At 68.3% G+C, this 18,400-nt stretch overlaps 6 protein-coding genes across 6 annotated transcripts; 1 reads left to right on the top strand and 5 right to left on the bottom strand.

Moving 5' to 3' along the window:
- Positions 1-376: 376 nt before the first annotated feature.
- FA09DRAFT_339383 (hypothetical protein) lies at positions 377-2,488 on the bottom strand (the record flags this gene model as incomplete). Its single annotated transcript, XM_025744205.1, has 9 exons — positions 377-636; positions 698-824; positions 884-1,071; positions 1,127-1,194; positions 1,255-1,384; positions 1,511-2,061; positions 2,119-2,209; positions 2,283-2,316; positions 2,411-2,488. The coding sequence occupies 9 exons, from the start codon at positions 2,486-2,488 to the stop codon at positions 377-379; spliced, it is 1,527 nt and encodes a 508-aa protein (XP_025597659.1).
- Positions 2,489-3,047: 559 nt separating this feature from the next.
- On the bottom strand, positions 3,048-3,736 carry FA09DRAFT_361197 (hypothetical protein). The gene is made up of 2 exons (XM_025745324.1): positions 3,478-3,736; positions 3,048-3,425 (listed from the first exon to the last, which is right to left on the bottom strand). Exons 1-2 carry the CDS (start codon positions 3,592-3,594, stop codon positions 3,060-3,062), a joined length of 483 nt encoding a protein of 160 aa, XP_025597658.1. The 5' UTR covers positions 3,595-3,736; the 3' UTR covers positions 3,048-3,059.
- Positions 3,737-5,398: 1,662 nt separating this feature from the next.
- FA09DRAFT_51701 (hypothetical protein) lies at positions 5,399-7,135 on the top strand. The gene has a single exon (XM_025745699.1). It carries the CDS (start codon positions 5,618-5,620, stop codon positions 6,836-6,838), a length of 1,221 nt encoding a protein of 406 aa, XP_025597657.1. The 5' UTR covers positions 5,399-5,617; the 3' UTR covers positions 6,839-7,135.
- A 215-nt stretch (positions 7,136-7,350) lies between these two features.
- Positions 7,351-10,620, bottom strand: FA09DRAFT_309282 (hypothetical protein). The gene is made up of 3 exons (XM_025740605.1): positions 10,159-10,620; positions 9,729-9,964; positions 7,351-9,618 (listed from the first exon to the last, which is right to left on the bottom strand). The coding sequence occupies exons 1-3, from the start codon at positions 10,520-10,522 to the stop codon at positions 7,585-7,587; spliced, it is 2,634 nt and encodes an 877-aa protein (XP_025597656.1). The 5' UTR covers positions 10,523-10,620; the 3' UTR covers positions 7,351-7,584.
- Positions 10,621-11,965: 1,345 nt separating this feature from the next.
- On the bottom strand, positions 11,966-12,268 carry FA09DRAFT_287400 (winged helix DNA-binding domain-containing protein; the record flags this gene model as incomplete). Its single annotated transcript, XM_025739919.1, has 1 exon — positions 11,966-12,268. A coding segment is annotated over one exon (303 nt), but the record flags the coding sequence as incomplete, so codon positions are not given.
- A 3,882-nt stretch (positions 12,269-16,150) lies between these two features.
- FA09DRAFT_51646 (hypothetical protein) lies at positions 16,151-18,241 on the bottom strand. Its single transcript, XM_025745698.1, has 2 exons — positions 17,876-18,241; positions 16,151-17,820 (listed from the first exon to the last, which is right to left on the bottom strand). Exons 1-2 carry the CDS (start codon positions 17,981-17,983, stop codon positions 16,357-16,359), a joined length of 1,572 nt encoding a protein of 523 aa, XP_025597654.1. The 5' UTR covers positions 17,984-18,241; the 3' UTR covers positions 16,151-16,356.
- Positions 18,242-18,400: the final 159 nt, after the last annotated feature.

The following is an 18,400-nucleotide window of genomic DNA, read 5'->3' as shown; positions in this document are numbered from 1 at the left end:
TCGACGCCGAGAGGAGTAGAAGAAGAACCAAGTGTCGACAGCTGGCTTCGCAGAGCGGCGAAGAGCTGCAGGCCGTTGGTTCTCCATCTTCACTCTTTCGGCTTCGGACGACGTGGCCTTCGTCGGCGGACCGATGACGGAGAGGAGGGAGAAGGGAGGGGAGGGGAGGGAAGAGAAGTGTGTGCAGTCGTAGAGTCCTGCTCGAAGAGGCGAGAGAGCCGATGTCGAACAGGCGCTCTCCGTCACTCAAGTGCTTGCAGTAGCTCGCAATGAGCGAACGACGGCGAGCACTTGCGCTGCAGAGCGCCATTCGACACCGGCACCGCCACCGATCGAGCAGGAGTGACGACTGGCGGGAGAGAAGGGGATAGGCGGACTACCGCACCGGTCCCTGTCCGAATGCACTCGCGCTCTTCTCGTTGTACTGTCGTTGCTGCGGCGGTTGCGCCCCAGCAGCGTACGGGTTGCCGCCGCTCGATGACGACGAAGCGAAGCCGGCGCTGGAAGGCGATGCTTGTCCACTGGTGCTCGGCTTGCCATCGGCGTCGAGTTGCAGAATGACCTCGCGGCCATCGTCGGTGCGAGCGCGCACCATGGTGCCTTTTGCGACGTGCAGAAGGCACTTGCGACGGACGCCTGTGCGCATGGACATGATGAGCTCCTGGCGAGGGAGAGAAGGCAGAGAAGGCTGACTCACCGGAGACGTCCTTGTAGACCATGAAGATGCCCTTGCCGATGCTGCCCACCTGGCCCGAGACGACCTTGGCCTCCGTGCCGAAGCGGTGCTCGATGGCCTTGCCAGCCGAGTTGCCTCCGTCCGTCAGCTGGGCAAGGCATACATCAGCTGCTTGTCCCTCTCACACACCGCCCTGTGCTCGCTCACCAGACGTTCGGCGCTCTGCTCTGCGCCCTCGAGGACGATGTTGGCAGCGATGAGGCCGCGGTTGATCACGCCGCGCAGGCCCTTGGGCGGCGGACCGGGCGTGCCGTCGGCGCGCGGCTTGGCCTGAATGCCAGTGCGCTGTCCGATCGTGGCGCCCATACCTGAGGCGGCGGAGAGGACAGCCGTTGCTGAGGTGGTGATGCGTCAGTGCAAAGACAGCGGCGGTGCAGAGAGATCACGCACTGGTGCTGTGCGACAGCTTCACGGCCTTGCCGGTCCACTTGTGCGCTTGTCCAGCTGCGGCATGCGTGCTGTTCGGCGAGTCAGGTCAGCAACGGACGCAGACGAAGCGCGACACGCCTAGCACGCACTTCTTGCTGAAAGTCAGCGGCCGCTTGCCACTGCCAGTCGTCGCTGTCGACGCGATGGACGCAGCGTCCGAACCTCGCTTGCCATCGTCGATGTAGCCGCCGACGGGACTTGCGGAGCGTGACTTCTCGACTGGCGCAAGACGGGAGCGTCAGCGACCATTGCGATGCGCAGCCACCACACTCGTCACAGCGCACGACCACCTCTGCTACCGCCCTGCCATCCGCCCATGCGCTGCATCTTGGCTCAACAACTCACTGTAAGCATCTGCCGCGCTGTTCATCTTGGCGCCCAAGAACGTCGAGCCTTGAATGAGGCCTCTCGAGATGAACGAAGCGCCCTTGAGCAGCCAGTCGTCACTGTCCGCACCCGGCACCGGGCGCACTCCCACCTCCTTGTACTGCTTGCCCTGCTGCACAGCTGCGCTCTCGATCTCGCTCGGCTCCAGCTCCTCCAGATCGACGAGCACTGGGTCCTTCTCGTGCCCCTTTCGCCGCAGCGTCGGGTCCTCGCGGAAGGTGTAGCCGCCGTCGAGTGTGCCGAGCACAGCGCCAGACTCATCGATGAGCTCAATCTGACCCGCATCGCTGCGATCGTCCGACTGGAAGGCGCAGTATTGCGCCAGCGTGTTCTCGAATGCGGAGACGTTGGGGTCGGAGACGGGCACGAAGAGCTTGATGGAGGCGCCGGGCACGTCCGATGAAGGGAAGACGTAGGAAGATGAAGAGCGCTCGGGCTGCACTACTTGGGACGATTTGACGGGAAGAGCAAAGGCCGAGCCGATGGAGAGGACGAGCCAGACGTCGGTGCTGCGCAGAGCAGGTCGGTCAGCGCCGGAAGGCGGCTCGCACGCCACAAGCACTCACGTCGGATCAGGCTCGGCGCGCTTGGCGCTCATGCGCGGCGACTTCGCCGGGTCGGCCGTGTTGACTTGCACGATGAGCACCTGCAGCTGACCTGTTGCGCGCTTCGCATCAGCGTGCTGCGCAGCGAGCAGTGCCGTGGCGCGGGGCAGCACACAACGACTCACCGCTGGCCAGCTCATCCTGCTCGCCCTCATACATCTATCAGACGCAGCGATGGTCAGCGACAGTCGAGGCGCTAGCATGTGCTCGGCCGCGCTGCCTGCGGCGTCCATCCGCACGCGACCACACGCACCTGCACGGCGCGCACGCCGCCGAGCTCGAGGATGACGACGCCCTGCGGGCCCTCTGCGTTTGGAGGAGTGGTGCTCATGGCTGCTGAGCGGGTGTGGGCGGCGGTGTGTGTGGGTGGTGGTGGCGGGAGGAGAAGCTGCCAAGAGTGCGCAGCCGAAGCACCGGAGAGGGAGCAAGGCGGGCCCTGAGCGAGGCATCCGCTTTTGGCCCCTCCACGCTTCCGATGACGCGCAGCAGCCGCGCAGCCTGGGCACGGGAGCAGTGTCCTGGCTGCACCGCCTCACAAAGTCCCACGCTCGAGGGCTATTTTCGGACTCAGCGCCCGCACAGACCAGGCAGGACGAGCCGGCAAGACACGTGACTTGACTCGCCCTCTCCCTCCCGCCGCTCAGCCCATCTCTCGCCGCTATTCCCTCCTCTAACGCGCTGCGAAGACGGATGATGATGGGCTCATAATCCGCAGAACGTGTCGATTCGACCGTAAACTGCTTCGGCGCGCCGCTACTCGCAGTGCGGGATGGCACGAGAAGAGCGTGCGCGCCTTCTGCTGCAGTGTGCTTGGAGTGGCGGCTTTGCCGTGATCACATCTATCAAAGCCGACACGGAAAAGGGTGCTCCCCAGGGACACACCAACGGTCGAAGCAGATGTATCATTGTGGGAGCAGCGTGCCAGAGACAAGGCCAGCGATGAGGCCTTCGTCACCGGGGCAGAAGGGCAGGGTTGGCAGTGCAGCAGGCGCCAGCCAGCGCACCTCATCCGACGCCAGCGGCCTTGGCGCAGCATCGGGATCTTTGAGCGTAGTCCAGAAGAAGAGCAGCCGATAGTGCATCGTCTCGCCGTGCTCGTTGAGGCGTGGTTCGGCGTCGAAGCGCCACGCCTCGGCGCCCACGATGACATCCACGCCCAGCTCCTCGCGGCACTCGCGCGCCAGTGCCTCGGCGTGCGTCTCGCCAGCATCGGTCTTGCCGCCGGGGAACTCCCACAGCCCGGGAAAGGTGTGCGTCGAGAGCGGCCGCTACGAAAGACCGTCAGTGCTGGAGCGTGGAGATCGGGCCGCAGGTGCTCACCAGCGTGACGAGCACCTCAAAGGCGCCTGCTCCTGAGCTTGATGCAGGCCGGTGCAGCAGCGCACACACGACGTCCTGCTCGCGCACAGTGGCTGCTGCGCCTGGAGCTTCCGACATGGCCTGTGAGATGGTCTGCTTCGGCTACTTGGGCAAGGCAGGTCTCAGCTGCGAGCTGTTGGGCTGCGTTCTGCTGGAGCGAGGGCTGAGGCTGCTGGCTGCTGCGTGCTGGCTGGGACGACGTCACGAGCGCGTCGCGTCGCGCTGCACGCGCAGGTGGAGAAACACACTTCGGCTGCGGCGCAGGCGCAGGGCGCCGCGCGCACAGAGGCAGGCCGGCGGCACACGAGCAGTCGCGCGCATCGCCGCCGCGCGCCGCAAGCGTGGCCAGCTCGCCGCTCGCGAGTCTTGTCCGCCGTCCCTGCCCTCTTCCTCCCGCGCGACTTCCCGCTCTCTCGCTCGCCAGTCCCCACTCAGCACACACGGCACGAGGAGCACATCTCACGCACTCTCTCTCACACACACACCTCGCACACCGCACCGCTCGGACGGCCCCTCGCACCTTCACCCCGCAAGGGCGCGCTGTCTGCCCGAGCGTCGCGGCCCTCCAGCACCCGCCCACGTCGCCTCGCTGCGGCGGCGCTGACAGCTGCCGAGCGCATGTCGGCGCCGCAGCAGCAGCAGCAGCAGCCGCGGCGTACGCCGCTGGGTGTCAAGAATGTCCTGCCCAGCGGACATCCTGACGCCCTGGCGCGCGACGGCCAGCCGCGCGGCGAGGCGCTCGAGCCGCACAAGGGGCGCCCGCTCGTGCCGGCTGGCTCGGGCACCGGTGCCAATGTGCCTCTCTCGGCGTCGCTGAGCGCCTCGCGCTCGCAGCAGCAGCAGCCTCTGCGTCCGCCTCCGCGCTCGGTGGCGCGCCTGCCGACGCACGCGACGCCCAGCGCCGTAGCGCCGGGCGCGTCGGCCTCGCGGCTGCGTCCCAGTGCGACGGCGATGCTGGCCGTGCAGCCCATCTCCTCGGTGCTGACGCCCAAGAAGCGTGCCGTGCCGCAGGAGGAGGTGCACTGCCGCAACATCGTGCAGGGCGACGCCGACGCCGACGAGCGCAGCGAGAGTCCGTCGAAACGCAGCCGCTCCTCCAACACGAGCAGCAGCACGCGCAGCGGCGCTGCCACGGCCGAGGAGCAGGCGGTGGTGGCTACGGCGCATCCGAGCATGGCGACGAGCACGGGCGTGTCGGCGACGTTTGCCGAGATCCACATGCGCGAGAGCAGCCGCAGCGTCGGCATGGCGTCGGGCCGCACCGTTTCGACAGCGACCGCCAGCAACTCGCGCGGCCTCTCTGCACTGGCAACACCGTCGGCCCAGCGCGGCGCAGTGGAGCAAAGCCAGAACCCGCATCCGCGTCCGACGACGACACGCATCGACAAGCACTCGCGCATGTCCGAGGCCGAGCGGGCCGCGCGCGAACGCTCGAAGAAGGAGGCCAACGACGAGTGGCGCCGCCGCTATCTCAAGGCCTTTCCCTCATTCGTCTTTCACTTTGACGCGCTCGACGTCAACACCAAGGAGGCGGCAAAGTACAGCATCGAGAGACTCGGCGGTGTGAGTCTTAGTGCTGCTCGCGGTGTATTTGGGCGAAGCGCATGGCGGCCATGACGCGCTCTGCTCTCTCTCTATCTCGGGCCACTTTGCTCACGCATTCTAAATCCGCAGCGAGTCGAGCCATTCTTCTCGCGCTCAGTGACGCATCTTGTCACGTCGCGCAAGGTTCCTTCGCAGCCGCTGGCGCCGGCGCCGGCGCCCGAGGTCAGCCCGCAGAAGCACGGCGCCGTGGGCACGGCGGTGCGCGGAGCACTCCGGCTCCCGGCCAAGCTTCGCTCGCCCGTCAAGAGCAGCCGCAGCAAGAAGAGGTGGGTGAAGGATGCGCCAGCGAGCACAGCAGCAGCTGACAGCTATCGTCTAGTCAACCTCTGCACTCGGACCGCAACCCTTTCGAAGACACTGGGCCGCCGACCGCGTCCAACGACATTCTCGTCAAGGCGCAGGGCTTCGGCATGAAGATCTGGCCGTGTGAAAGTGAGCGGGCCGTGCCGCGCTGTCGGTGGCCCCTACTCACCACCATCCCGCAGAGTTCAACACCATGATGGCCAGCCTGCTGGGCGACGGCTACGTCGGCACGGTGGCGGCCGAGCCGAGCCGGCAGAACCTGTCGCAGATGCTCAAGCAGGAGCGTCTGCACGGCACGGCCGAGGCGGCGACGCGCGGCGACTACCACTACTTTGCGAAGCAGAACTGCTACATCCTCGTCGAGGATGCCACGGGCGAGCACCGCGCCATCATTGCGCAGGAGTACAAGCGCCCGAAAGACCCCAACTCAGACCCGCCGTGGCCCAAGCTGCACGGCGAGATCGAGGGCCGCTGCCCCTTCACCCGGCAGAAGCTCGAGGTCGACGAGTCCGCGGGCACCTACAAGGACCACGCCAAGGGCAATCGCCTGCAGACGATGCGCCGCTCGGTGTCGATGGGCCAGGTGGGCCGCCACCCGAGTGCGAGCTCGCGCGGCAGCGCCTCGCCGCAGCCTGGTCCATCGACGCACGCAGCGCAGGTGCGCGGCGCATCGCCGTATCCCATGGCCTCGGGCAACAGCATGGCCATCACGTCCAACATCAACTCAATGTCGACGGCCATCGGCAGCCAGGGCTTCGGCGGCGGCGCCATGGCGTCGTTTGACAAGCGTGTGGCGCAGCTCGGCCGTCGTGTGTTGGTTCCCGGCTCGATGCTTGGCGCCAGTCCGCTCGGCACATCTGCCAGCGGCGGCCCGGCCGGATCGAGCACGCTGCCGTCGCCCACCATGGCCCAAGATCCTGCAGGCGCTACCGAGCACGGCGCCACAGTGCGCCGCATGCTTGGTCTGACGGACCAGCGCGGGCCCATGCGCCGCTCCGTCAGCACCGTGTCGGCGGGCAAGGAGATGCGCCGCAGCAAGCCCGAGGAGAAGATCGAGAAGCCGGGCTACTGCGAGAACTGCCGCGTGAAGTACGAAGACTTCGAGCTCGTGAGTGGCTCGAGACCAGATCGTGCGGCCCAGGCTGACCATGCTCCCACAGCACATCATGCAGCGCCGTCACCGCAAGTTTGCTGCGGACCCCGGCAACTTCGTCGACCTCGACGAGCTGCTGGCGCGCGTGCAGCGCGTGCGCTGGTCGACGTCCGACTACGACGACGAGGGCGACGAGCAGCAGCTCTCGCCCATGCACGACTTGCCCAATGCGCCCGGCAGCTGGCAGCAGTATGGCGAGGAGGACTACGCGTTCGGCTTCGAGGCCGGCCAGCTGCCCGAAGGCGCCGAGTACACCGATGAGCAGTTCTACGCCGAGTACCTCGATGCCTCGGCCGGCACCACCGACGAGGGCCACACGAGCCCGCAGACCAGCCCGGACGCCGAGCGCACGCACTTCGACGCCAAGGCTCGGCGTGCGGGCCACGAGCGCGGCCATGCGCACGCACAGGCCTACGGCAACGCTGCCGGCGGCTGGACGGGCAATGCCTACTGAGCCGTCTGCTCTGCACCAGCATCCGGCCGAGGGCGACGTCGGCGTTCCACCCGCACGGAGCGTCGAGTACCCGTCGTCCGTTCGAGCGCTACCGCATCGGACGTCGCAGGCCAGAGCGCTGCCACACGCTCTCTCCTGCCTCGTCCCTCTTGCGCTTGACGGCCCACATCTCTCCCACTACTATTGGCGGCGACACCCCGCGCCCATTCCGCGCGCTTCTGAGCTCCGGCTCTCATCACGACGAGCAACCCACCACCTCCTCAGCACCTCTCACACGCACACAACCCCAACACCTCATGTTCCCGACGCGACCTGCATTCTCTCACGTATTCACGCACGGCCCTTCATCGTTACCACGCATCTGTAACCTCACCTCCAGCAAGGCATATTCACCGCGAGCGCATGCGAGAGAAGGGAGCCAGAAGATGTCTTTTGAGCACAGGCCGAAGGGCTGCGCAAGGTAAAGTACAGCGGGCGATGCCGGTGAGGGGAGTGGGAAGGCGGGGCATGCTGGGATGGGAGTGTGGAGGAGCGAAGCAGCGGGAGGACGTGCTCAGTGGACCATGCCGGGCAGAGCGTTGCCGACCGCGCGGCCACGACCCCGTCCACGACCACGGCCACCGGCACCGCCGCCCCGCCGGCCTTCCCTCCGGCCGCCGGGGCCGTCGCCGCGCTCGCCACGCTCGCCGCGCTCGCCGCCCGTGACCTTCTCGCCGAGCTTGGTGTCGAGGAGCCGCTCGTTCTGCAGCAGCATCGTCTCGCTCCGCTCGGCGAGCGTCTGCGCCAGCTGCTGCACCTTGGAGAGCTCGAGGCGGTGCAGCACAACGACGCCGTTCAGCGGGTCGAGCGATGCGGCCAGCTCCTCGTTCCAGATCATCTTGCTGACGATGCCGCGCACCGACCGCTCGGTGAGCTCAAAGGTGGCGGCGAGGTGCGCCAGGCTGACGGTGCTGTAGTACGACGAGTAGGAGAAGAGGTAGGTGCGCAGGCCCTCCTCCTGGATGCGGCGCGCCAGCATCTGCTTGACGTCGTCGGCGCCGGGCAGCAGCGACCAGATCTTGATCTCGGCCACGAGCTCCGTGCAGCCCTGCCAGTCGCCGTTCTGCAGCGCCTTGGACGCCTGCATGACGTGGTCGCGCGTGCTCTCCGGCGGGCCCGAGAAGACCTGGCGGTCCGTGTAGTCGAGCATGCGGCGGAAGGGACGCGAAATGATCTTCTTGCGCAGCTCCGGGTCCGAGCCGGCGAAGGCCATGTTCGGCACCTCGAGCAGCATCGACGAGACGAGGTAGATGCACTCGAGCAGCTCGAGGTTGATGTGCAGGTGGAACGGCAGCTGGCGCTGGCGGTCGAGCTTCTCCTGCTCGGGCGTGATCGTCGAGTACTGGTTCTGGCGCTGGATGCCCTGCGCGAGCAGCTCCTTGACGCGGCCCGTGGCAAAGATCTCCTGCAGCGCGCTCTGCGACTCGCGGATGAGGCCGAGGCGGAAGGCGCACATGCCGAGCTGCACGACGACGCGGTTGTAGAGGATCTGCGTGGCGGCGTCGGCGAGGCCGATGTTGTCCTGCAGGTGGCTCATGAGGAACATGTCGCGCGCGATGTGGTAGTCGCGGTGCAGGGCGTGGTGGTAGGTGTGGCACAGCATGGCACGCGTGCGCAGCCGCTCGGCGGCCAGGCCGGGCATCTTGTACAGGTGCACGGCGAGCGCACGCACGAGCGCCGTCGGGCCGCGCGCCTCGGCGATGGCCTCGTTGCTCGGCGCCAGCTGCGACTTGAGGTCCGCCTGCGCCTTGACGCGCGACGCCTCGAGGGCGTGCACGATGACATCCTGCTTCGAGTACACGTGCTCGAGGCGGCGCATCACGACGCGGCTCAGCGAGTCGGCCTGGTTGATCGTCTCGAAGTAGCACTGCGCGCGGACGATGGTCTGGTACAGCGTCTTCTCGTCGACGAGGCGGTCGACGTAGTCGGTCGTGTGCGGGTCGATGTTCTGCAGGCTCTTGGTGAACTCGTCGTCGAGGCGGTCGATGAAGCTGATGACGCTGCCGCGCACGGCAACGACCGGGCCCTCGCCATCCTGGTTCGGCAGACGATCGATCGAGTCGTCGTAGTCGTCCGTCTCCTCCTCGACCGAGTAGGTGCGGTCCTGCGCGAGGATCTCGAGCAGCTGGTCGACCTCCTTGCGCGCCGCGTTCCACATCTCCGGCGGCATGTAGGCCGCCGTCGAGGCGTTGTAGTCGAAACGCGCGGCGATCAGGGCAAGCAGCACGCGGATCTTCTGGTACGTCGACTCGGCCACGCCGAGCAGCTTGCTCAGGATGAGCACCTGCTCGTTGCGGTCCGTGCTCTTGCGACCGCGCGCCTCCATGACGGCAGCAAGGTGCTTGAAGAGGCCCTCGCTGGTGAACGCCATGGCGCGGCCGCCGCGGCCGACCGTCTGGAAGTCATCGTCGCCCTCGCCCTCGGCAGCGCCCGCCTCGAGGTCGGCAGCAGCAAGCTTCTTCTTGCGCTTGCCAGCCGCAATGACGGCAGCACTCTCGGGCGCCGGCGCAGAGGCCGCGTTGGCCTCGGCCTCGAACGCATCAGGGTCCTGGTCAAGACGATGGATCAGCACGGCAGCCCGGACCTGCGAAGTGCGGCAGCCTGCGCAGGGTCCTCCCCCTCTTGCACCCCACTCCACACGCAGCACACGCAACTCACCTTGCGGAAGGCCTGCACCTGCGCGTCGTTCTCGGCGAGCGACTTCTTGATCTTCTGCTTCATGCCGTTCATGGCCTTGGCGTTGGGCGCCTTCATCTTCTTGCTCGCGCTCTTCTCCTTGGCGATCGAGGCGTTGATGAAGTCCTCGAGGCCGGCGAGGCAGCGGATGAACGCAGCCGGGATGGGCTCGTTGACGTTGCGCTGGCGCTCCGTCATGCGGATCAGGCCCTCGTACTCTGCGCATCGCAGTGTGAGCATGTAGACGGACAGCGAGGGCCGAAGAGACATAATGCTGTGCGGCTCGTCTCGAAGCCCGCAGCAGCAGCGAAGCCTGGCGCCACGCAGCCGGGCCGGCACCATCATCTCCCTCTCCGTGCCGACCCTGCAGCGCCGTGCAGCGATGGATCTCAAAAGTGACGCATCAACTCACCCTTGGAGATGGCCACCCAGTCGTCGATGCGCTGCGCATTCTCAATCTTCTTCATCACCGCCTTCATCTCGTCGACGCGCTTGTCCTTGGCCGACTTGATGACCTTCTTGACATCCTCCTCGCTGTCGCTGTCGCTGTCGCCGCCGCCGCGCAGGAAGCGCGAGGCGCGCGGCTTGGCGGCGCCGTCCTTGGGCTTCTCGTCGTCCGAGTCGTCGTCGTCGCTGGCGTCCGAGTCCGAGGCATCGGAGTCGGAGCCCTTGGCGCCCTTGGTCTTGGGCTGCTCGTCCTCGCTGCCGGACTCGGACATGAGCTCCTCGTCGTCCGACTCGGAGTCGGACGCATTGCGGAAGAAGCGGCTCGACATGATGGGCGTCAGTCGTGGGGCGCTTCTGAGGTGGTGGCGTGCGGGAGGGCCGTGCTAGGGGGTTGAGCTAGCTGGCCGTGGGATGGTGTGCGAGAGCAGGCGACTGGAAGGACTGGGCGGCGGCGCGCAGCGGATCGCGCCGCGCGAAAAGGCGTCTCGACCACGTGGCAAGCCAAGCGTGGGAACAGCGCGCGCCTTGTTCGCGCTCGCGAGGACGCGGAAGCGGTGCCCCCCTTCCTCTGCCGGCCACAACGCCGCCGGTACGGACTGGACAGGACAGCTGCCAAATTAACCAGGCTCTGGGTCGCTGCACTCGCCGGTCAGCCGCATTGCCCAACTTGGCATCCGTACCCGTTCGGTCGATGCAGAGAAATGCATTCGTCGAGGCACAGCACAAGTGGAGGGATGAAGTGGGGCATAGAGGTATGTATGCGAGCAGAGAAGCACAGTGGGAGGTGGGGGCAGAGAGGTGATCGAGTAGGATCGCAGGATAGGGATGAGAGACTGGCAGAGCAGAGGTGGGGAACCGGAAAGGCGGTGCGGCTACATGTAGCGGCCGGGATAGCGGCCGCCCGTAGCTGCGGGATGCTCGAGCTCGCCGGGCGGCGGGCCCGGCCCGTGGTGCATCGGCGGGCGTGCCACATGTCCTGGCGGCATGGGCGGCGGCGGCCGGGCGAGTGGCATCTCGTCGCTGCGGCGGCGGCCCATGTCGGGCTCGTGCGGCGGGCCGGGGTACGAGCGACGGCCAGCCGACTCGGCGCCGCGAGGCATGCCAGTGAGAGGTGCCTGCGGCGGCTCACTCTTGCCCGGCTGGAACATGCGCTCGTTGACGGAGCGCAGCTGTGCCTCGAGGTGCTCGACGTGGCGCACCAGGCCGGCCTCGGTCTGCTGCGACTGGTACAGCTGCTCGGAGACGCTGCGCAGCTGCGTCTCGAGGTAGTTGGCGTGCCGGATGATGGCGTCGACGCGGTCGGACAGATCGTCCACACGGGCTACTGTCTCCTCGGCACCCTGCGGACCGGCATGGCCAGGAAGGGAGCGCGGCAGCTGCTGGTGCGCAGGCGGCGGCGGCGGGCCGCGCTGCTCCTGCGGGTAGCCCGGCTGCGCCTCGTAGCGGCCCGCGGATCGGTTGTCGTACAGGCCGTGCTGCTGCACGCCCGGCGGAGCGAGGGACGATGTGCGTGCATAGTCGAGCGATTCGCGACTGTCGCGGTGCAGCGGCAGCTGGTGCATGCCGGGCGGCGACATCGGGCGGTGGCGCCCAGCCTCGCCGACCACGCCGCTCGCAGCGCCGCCGTAGACGGACGTGTGCGGGTGCGTGCGCGGCGACGAGCCGTCGCTGCCGATGCTGCGAGGGTGGTGGCCCTCGAGGTCCATGGCGCCGACCATGCCGATGCCCGCCGGGTGCGGGCCCTGGCTGTCGCTGCGCTTGTGGCGCGACGACTTGCGCTTGATGTCGGCCAGCGCATGGATGTCGCCGCGGCGGAAGCTGGCGTGCTTGAACTCCCAGATCTGCACCTCGTCGGCCGGGTTGCCCTGGTACGTGTGGTTGACCTTGTGGAAGCCGTACATGTTGAGCTGCCGCACGAACGACTGCCAGTTCGAGTGCTTGAACCACTGCGGCAGCACGAGGCGCGAGAACTCGGCCGGGTTCGCCACGCTGAACGCCGTGCCGTCGGGGCCCCACTGGATGAGATCCTCAATGGAGCGGTCCTCGAGCATCGAGTAGAGCTTGCTGACGAAGCTCGGCTGCTGCTTGCTGCCCGGCCCGCCGCCCGAGCCGGGCAGCCCGACGAGCGACGGGTGGATGGGCGGGTAGCCCGGCGTGTACGACGAGTGCTGCGACTGGCTCGGGCTCGGGTGGCGCACGCTCGGCGGACTGCCAGACGGCAGCGGCGACGCGCCGCGCATGAGCATCGACGGTGCTCGCGGCGCACCGCCCATGAGACTCGCCGGCGGCGCACCGTAGGGCTGCGAGGCATGGTGGTACCGCTGCTCCTGCACCGGCTCGCCGCGCTCGCGCGACTGCTGCAGCGAGGCGAAGCCAGGCAGACGCGGCGACGGCGAGAGGCGTTGCCGTGCGCTGTGGTGGCCCGACTGCGGATACGGCTGCTGGTACGACGGCGGAGCGTACGGCGCATCGGGCGCAGCCATGCCGCCAAACGACGACAGCGGCGGCAGCGCACGCGCCTCTCGGCTGGGTTCGCCGCCTCGGTTGCCAAAGTGCCGTGCCTCTTCGCCAGCACCGCCGGCGCTCTCTCGTCCGGAGCGCTCGCGGCTCCACGTGTAGTTCGACTCTCTGTCTTCCTCTGCCTTGATCCGCGACGTGGCAGAGGCGGACTTCAGCGCGTCGTCGGGCCGCGGAACGGTGTCGGGACTGGCGTCGGTGTCGTTGGACTGAGGCCGGCCGGGCGAGGCTGGTCGCTGCGCCATGGCAGCAAGAGGGCCGCGGCCGGAGCGCACATCCTTCGGCGGCGTCCAGTCGTCGCTCGGACCGCCCATCTCTGCGAGACGCGGGATCTTGGCGCGGTTTGAGCCGGGACGCGAAGGCGACTGCCATGACGGACCGTCGCGAGTGTGTGCTCTGGCGCTGGGGCTGCCTTCGCGGCCCTCGTCGTCCTGTCCGGCCTCGTGGTGAGACATGCCAGCTCGGGAACGGCGTCCTTGCTGGTCGTGCTGCTGGCCGCGCTCGTCACGAGACGGAGACGGCGAGCGGCTTGACCGTTGCCGCTTGTGGCCGACGGTGCTCGACGACGAGCTGGCCGGCCGGCCATAGTGCCAGTCGGCGGCAGAGGAACGCTGCTCAGCGGCGTCGGCGGACGTAGCGGCATTGCTTGCGGTAGACGACTCGGCGAGGCTGCCTGGCCGTCCGCCGCCGCTGCTGTAGCCGGCTGTCATCCCTCCGATAGGTTCCCGCCGCTGGACTGCCGCCGTGGCCATGCGGTGTGGGGAGAGAGGCGCCGAGGAAAGATGCGGTCGCGAGAGTCAGGGAGAGATTGCGCGTCCGCCTGCGGTACACGCGAGTTGGTGGGAGAGCTGGAGGACGGCGCCCGCAGCGGTCAGCATACGAGATGGGCACAAGCGCGAGAAGAGCTCTTGGCCGAGCACGGCCGGCACGCTGCGCCGCTGCAAAGAAAGCGGTGCTCTGCCGCAGAGCAGAGCCGGCCGGCCGGTCCTCTGCCGGCCTTCCGCAGTTCCGCTGCGGCCACCGCTTCCATCAGGGCCACTCAAGTTGAGTGTCCGCCTAGATGGACGCCACAGGGGCAAGCCGTGTATCCGTGCACCCAAAGTGCGACTCGCAAAAGCGGAGCCGAGCGGCGGCGCACGGCAATGTACGCCGCAAAGTGGCTGCTGGAACAGAGAAGCCGAGCGGCGCGCCTCGCCGGCCGCGAGTGTGCACGCTCAAGGCCCTGCTCGGACGCCGTGCTTGGCAGAACGTGCAGGGGCAAGAGCGAAGCGAGCGGCTTCTGCGGCACGCTGCGTGCGTGCCCGGTGTCCGATCGATGACGAGCAGAGCGCCGCCGCCGTCGCCCAGAGTGCCCAAGCCACGGGCGTGCCAGGGGCGCGAGGGGCACAGGCCGGCTCCGGCACACTCACGCTGCGGTCCGGTCGAGCAAGCCCGGCACAAGAGGCGACAGGGGGCCGAGGGCGTAAGGGCGCTGGGAGCTGCAGAAGCCGCACGGCGGCGGTGAGGATGGTGGTGAGGAGAGCGGCAGGGGCCGACGGGCGGCAGAAGCGGAGGCGAGAGAGGGGCAGAGGGGCGGCCGCGTGCCGCACGCGAGGGCGCTATAGCTTTATGTCGCCGCACCTGCGCAGCGGGGAGACGCTCTCGGCGTTGCAGCAGCACCACCACCGCCAGCCAGCACCACCTCTCGCTCGCGCTCCCGTGCTGCCCGCACGTCACTCCACGCCCCGTCGGCAGCGGCGCCGCTCCGCCGCCGCAGCCGCAGCCGGCGCACGCGAGCGCAACAGCAAGGGTCTGCAGCGGGCGCACCACCAACCCTCGCGGAGCGCTCTCGGCTGCGGCGTCCGGGCGCCTCAGTCCGCTGGGCTGGGACCTGCCGCTCTGCACCTGCACGGGCAGCATGCTGCTGTGCGCCGGCGACACGGCTGAGTTGCCCGCGCCTGCACGCCAAGTCGGACCGCGGGCGGCGGCCCATGTGCGAGGACAGAGCGTCGGGTGCTGCTCCGCTGCGTCTGCGGCGGCGCTGTGTTGCGGTGGAACCTGCGGCGGTGCGAGGCGAGTCTTCTCGAGCGCAGCGAGCCCCTCGCTCACACAGCGCAGCGCAGCGGCGCTAACATTTTGACAGGCGCCGCCGACAGCGCCGGCCCATCGGGAGAGGCGCCGTGCAGCCTGCAGCGCGGCGCAACCACGCTGCAGCTGCCGCCGCTGGGAGCCGGCATCAGCATGCAGCGTGCAGATGCAGCGCAGCGGCAGCGAGCGAGGAGGGCGAGCGGCACACGTCATGCAGCGCAGCCACCGCGCCGGTGCCGCTGCAAACGGGATTTAAAGCTGCGGGCGCCGACGACGACGACGACGACGAGATGGCTCGGCATGCAATGCGGCCGCCGCTGTGATGCGCAGGGCAGCACCGGCAGCAGAGGTGCAGAGTGCAAGATGCAGCATGCAGCGTCAGCAGGGAGCGCCAGCACCAGAGGTGCAGCGGGCAGCATCGCAGGAGGGGCCCTCGTCCAGCGACGCGCGCGCGTGCCAAGCGCCGTCAAAGAGGCACGCAGATCGATGCAGCCGCACCCAAGCAGCCGCATTACGGCGAAGGCTTGAAGCTTCGGACTCCAGCGTGCAGCGCCGCTGCGTCGTCGGCGCCGGGCCGCGGGAGATCAAGAGCGTCTGGCCGCGTCGTCCGCTCCCATTCCCAGCAGGCCACGGTGCAAGGAGAAGCTCACGCGGCACCGACGGCGCACGTCATCGCTCCGCAGACCAGCCCCGCCCGCGGCGCTCCTTGTCCTCGCTGCCAAGGAACACTGAGCATGCCGGATGGGCAGCTCCGTCGAGCGCCGCCTGTCCCGCTTCAAATTCAGTGACGTGTGTGCCTGTGTGTGAGGTGAGTTCGCCGGCTCGTGCTTGCACCCACGCAGCGCCCGCATCCGATCTGACTCAGGCGGCGCGCTCACGATGCTTCGCCGCGCCTCGCAGAGCAAGGAGGAGCGTCCAAGCCGTGCTCGATCAGATACCGGGGAGCGCAGCAGCCGCCGCCAGCAGCGCAGGCGCCGCGGGGAACACGCCGGCGCGGGAGATCCAGCGAGCGCAGCCTTGCTCCTCGTCCAGTTCCCGGCGCGGGTGCATTGCACCAGGCGTTGCTCCCTGGCGCCTTCGCAAGCGGCGCCTTCTCATCGGAAATGCGAAAGGGCCGCAGGCGCAGAGAAGCCCGCATGCCGCAGCCGAGACGAGGCGGAAGGGTCTTCTCTGACGCAGATGCAGCGCTTCCACGGCCCGCTTCCGCCCTTGCTCGGCGCCGCCATGTCCGCGGACGCAGCGGTGTGAGATCCACGCTCCTCGCCTGCGCTGCACCTCTGCACGGGCACACCGCATGCTGCGCTCTCTGCGCAACTCGCTGCACCTCGTGCAGTGCAGACGGCCGCGAATTGCTCTCGGCAGCGCGCCGGCCCGACGGTGTGGTGACGAGGGGTGCCACCAAGCTGCACTTCGCATGCCTGCGTTGCCGCGGCCCCCTCCGGTGCCGGCGCTGCACCGCCACGCCTGCGTTGGAGCTGACGGCGCTTCGTTGGCCCTCTCTCCCCGGCGCGCCGAAGCATGTGAGCCCGCCGCGCGCATCAGCATCTGCGTGGCAGGATGGCAGCTGCAGCGTGCTGGATCAAGAGAAGGCGCACACGCAGACAGAGGTGCGCTGCCGCTGCACCTGCTCGTGCCGTGCCAGGGCCGTCGCCCCGACGGCTGCGCAGGCCCATAGAAGCACCGCTCGGCTGCCCACCCGCTGGCGTGCAGCGGCATTTCCACAGCCGCATGAGAGGCGACGCAGCGAGTCCTTGAGGCACCCCAGCACAGGCCGCGGGAACGGCCGCCGCACTCGGTGCCGCACTCCGCAGGCGCACCGCAGCAGCGCCGCCTCACGGGGCCGCACTCCTCGCCGCGACGAGCAGGCGGCACGTCGAATGCCGCAGACGTCCGCCGTGACGTGCTCGTCTGGCCTGCCGCGCCGCACAGGCCGCCGAGCTTGGTCCGGCTCACACGCAGCATGAAAGGCACGGACGACATCGAGCAACTCAGACGCCGCAGCGATGCAGCGGGATGGGCCGCACGGCCGCCTCCGCCCCGAAAAGGCTGGGCGTTGCGCGGGCGGCGGCATGGCAGGTGTGCGAGCTGCTGCGTCTCTGCGTCCATCGTCCCGTCGCGTGCCCGCGCCGCCGTCGACGCAGCCGCCGCTGGCTTTGAATCTGACGCGGGTCGCCGCTGAAAACGCAGCCGCAGCTCCGCCAGCGTGGCGCAGGCTTGGTACCTTCCTGCACCTGCTTCTTGTTCGGCCCAGCAGCCCGCGGCGTGCATGCGCACCGATGAGGAGTGTTGGACCTCTGCCGCGGCACGAAAGCAAAAGCTCCCCCGAGCCGTGCGAGAAGCAGCGGCGGCAGTCGCGGCAGCCACCCCCCGTTCTTGCTCGACACGCGCAGACGGCCATCGCTCGCGGCCCGACTTTCATCCTGACTCTTGATCTACGGCGTGCCAGGCCTTTCGGGCTCCCAGCGGGGAGAGATTGCCGACGACGCGGCCGCCTCGACGCGCGTCTGCTCTTCGTTGTTGCGCGTTTCGCAGCAAACCGCCTTCCTCCATCGGCTGCATCAATGCGGAGCAAGGTGCATGCATAGCTAGCCTTAGTCCATGGCACGCAGTCCCGGGGCTTCTGCCATGCGTGCTCGACGGGAACAAGAGCGTTCGTGGCTGCGGCCGGCGACTTGGTCTCCTTGGTGTGCTGTCGCGTTCCCATCCCCCCTGGCCAACCCCGGAAAAGCTCCTGCATTCTGCGACTGCATGCGTGCGTGCCTAAGCACTGCATAGCGCCGGCCGAGGCTGCGCTAAGGACCGTATCGAAGCAGCGCAGAGGGCGACAAGGTCCTCGTTGCCAGCGCAGGGGCCCTTCTTTTCGTTTTCCTCCCGCTTTGTCGCCGACGCGAAAGGAGCTTGAGCTGTGCTTCTCGACGCGCATCCAAGGACCCGGCGCCTGATGCATGAAGCGTCTGCTCGCCGCAGGAATGGCGCCTCCCCGGCAAATGCGAGCCGCAGTCCGCAGGGCGCCTGGCACCTCTTCGCCTCGTTCTCTCTTGTTCTCGATTTCCATCTCGTCAGCGAGCAGTACGCGCGCGGCTCCGACAGAGACTCACAGCAGATGCGCAGCGCAGCCTCGTCGGCCTCGTCGCCTGGTCGGCATGCAGCCTAGTCGACCCCTCCCGACGGAAGCGGTCGTGCAGGGGGGTAGGCGCACGCAGCATATGCCCGGCCGCGTGTGTGCGCTAGACGCATGCTGCCGCTGCACCCTGAGCGCTGACGCTGCCGCTCTGGCGACGCGCCAGCGCCGCAAGCCCACGGGCCAACGATAGACGCGCCGCATCGTTCTTTGGCGCCTGCATGCCGCGTCCTGCATCTGCTCTTGCATGTGAACCCGAGGCGCTCGACGGCGACGAGGCGCTGACTCGGACGCCGGTGCAGGCGCTGATCCTGATGCTGCCGCCGCGGCCCAATGACGGGTGCCGACGGCTGCGGCTGGCCATCGCCGGCCGAAATAAGCCAGCCAGCGCACGCCGGGCCAAGGGCCGCGGGCCAAGCGGGCCAGAGGCTTCGTTCCCATGGCTGCTGCAGGTGTCGTGCCGCTCTGTGGATCAATCGACGGCCTGCCGGAGCTTTTCCGG

This window comes from Tilletiopsis washingtonensis, assembly GCF_003144115.1.
Source record: "Tilletiopsis washingtonensis strain MCA 4186 unplaced genomic scaffold FA09scaffold_13, whole genome shotgun sequence".
Taxonomy (NCBI): domain Eukaryota; kingdom Fungi; phylum Basidiomycota; class Exobasidiomycetes; order Entylomatales; genus Tilletiopsis; species Tilletiopsis washingtonensis.
Note: the sequence above shows the minus strand (reverse complement) of the source record. Positions and strands in the feature narration are given on the sequence as shown.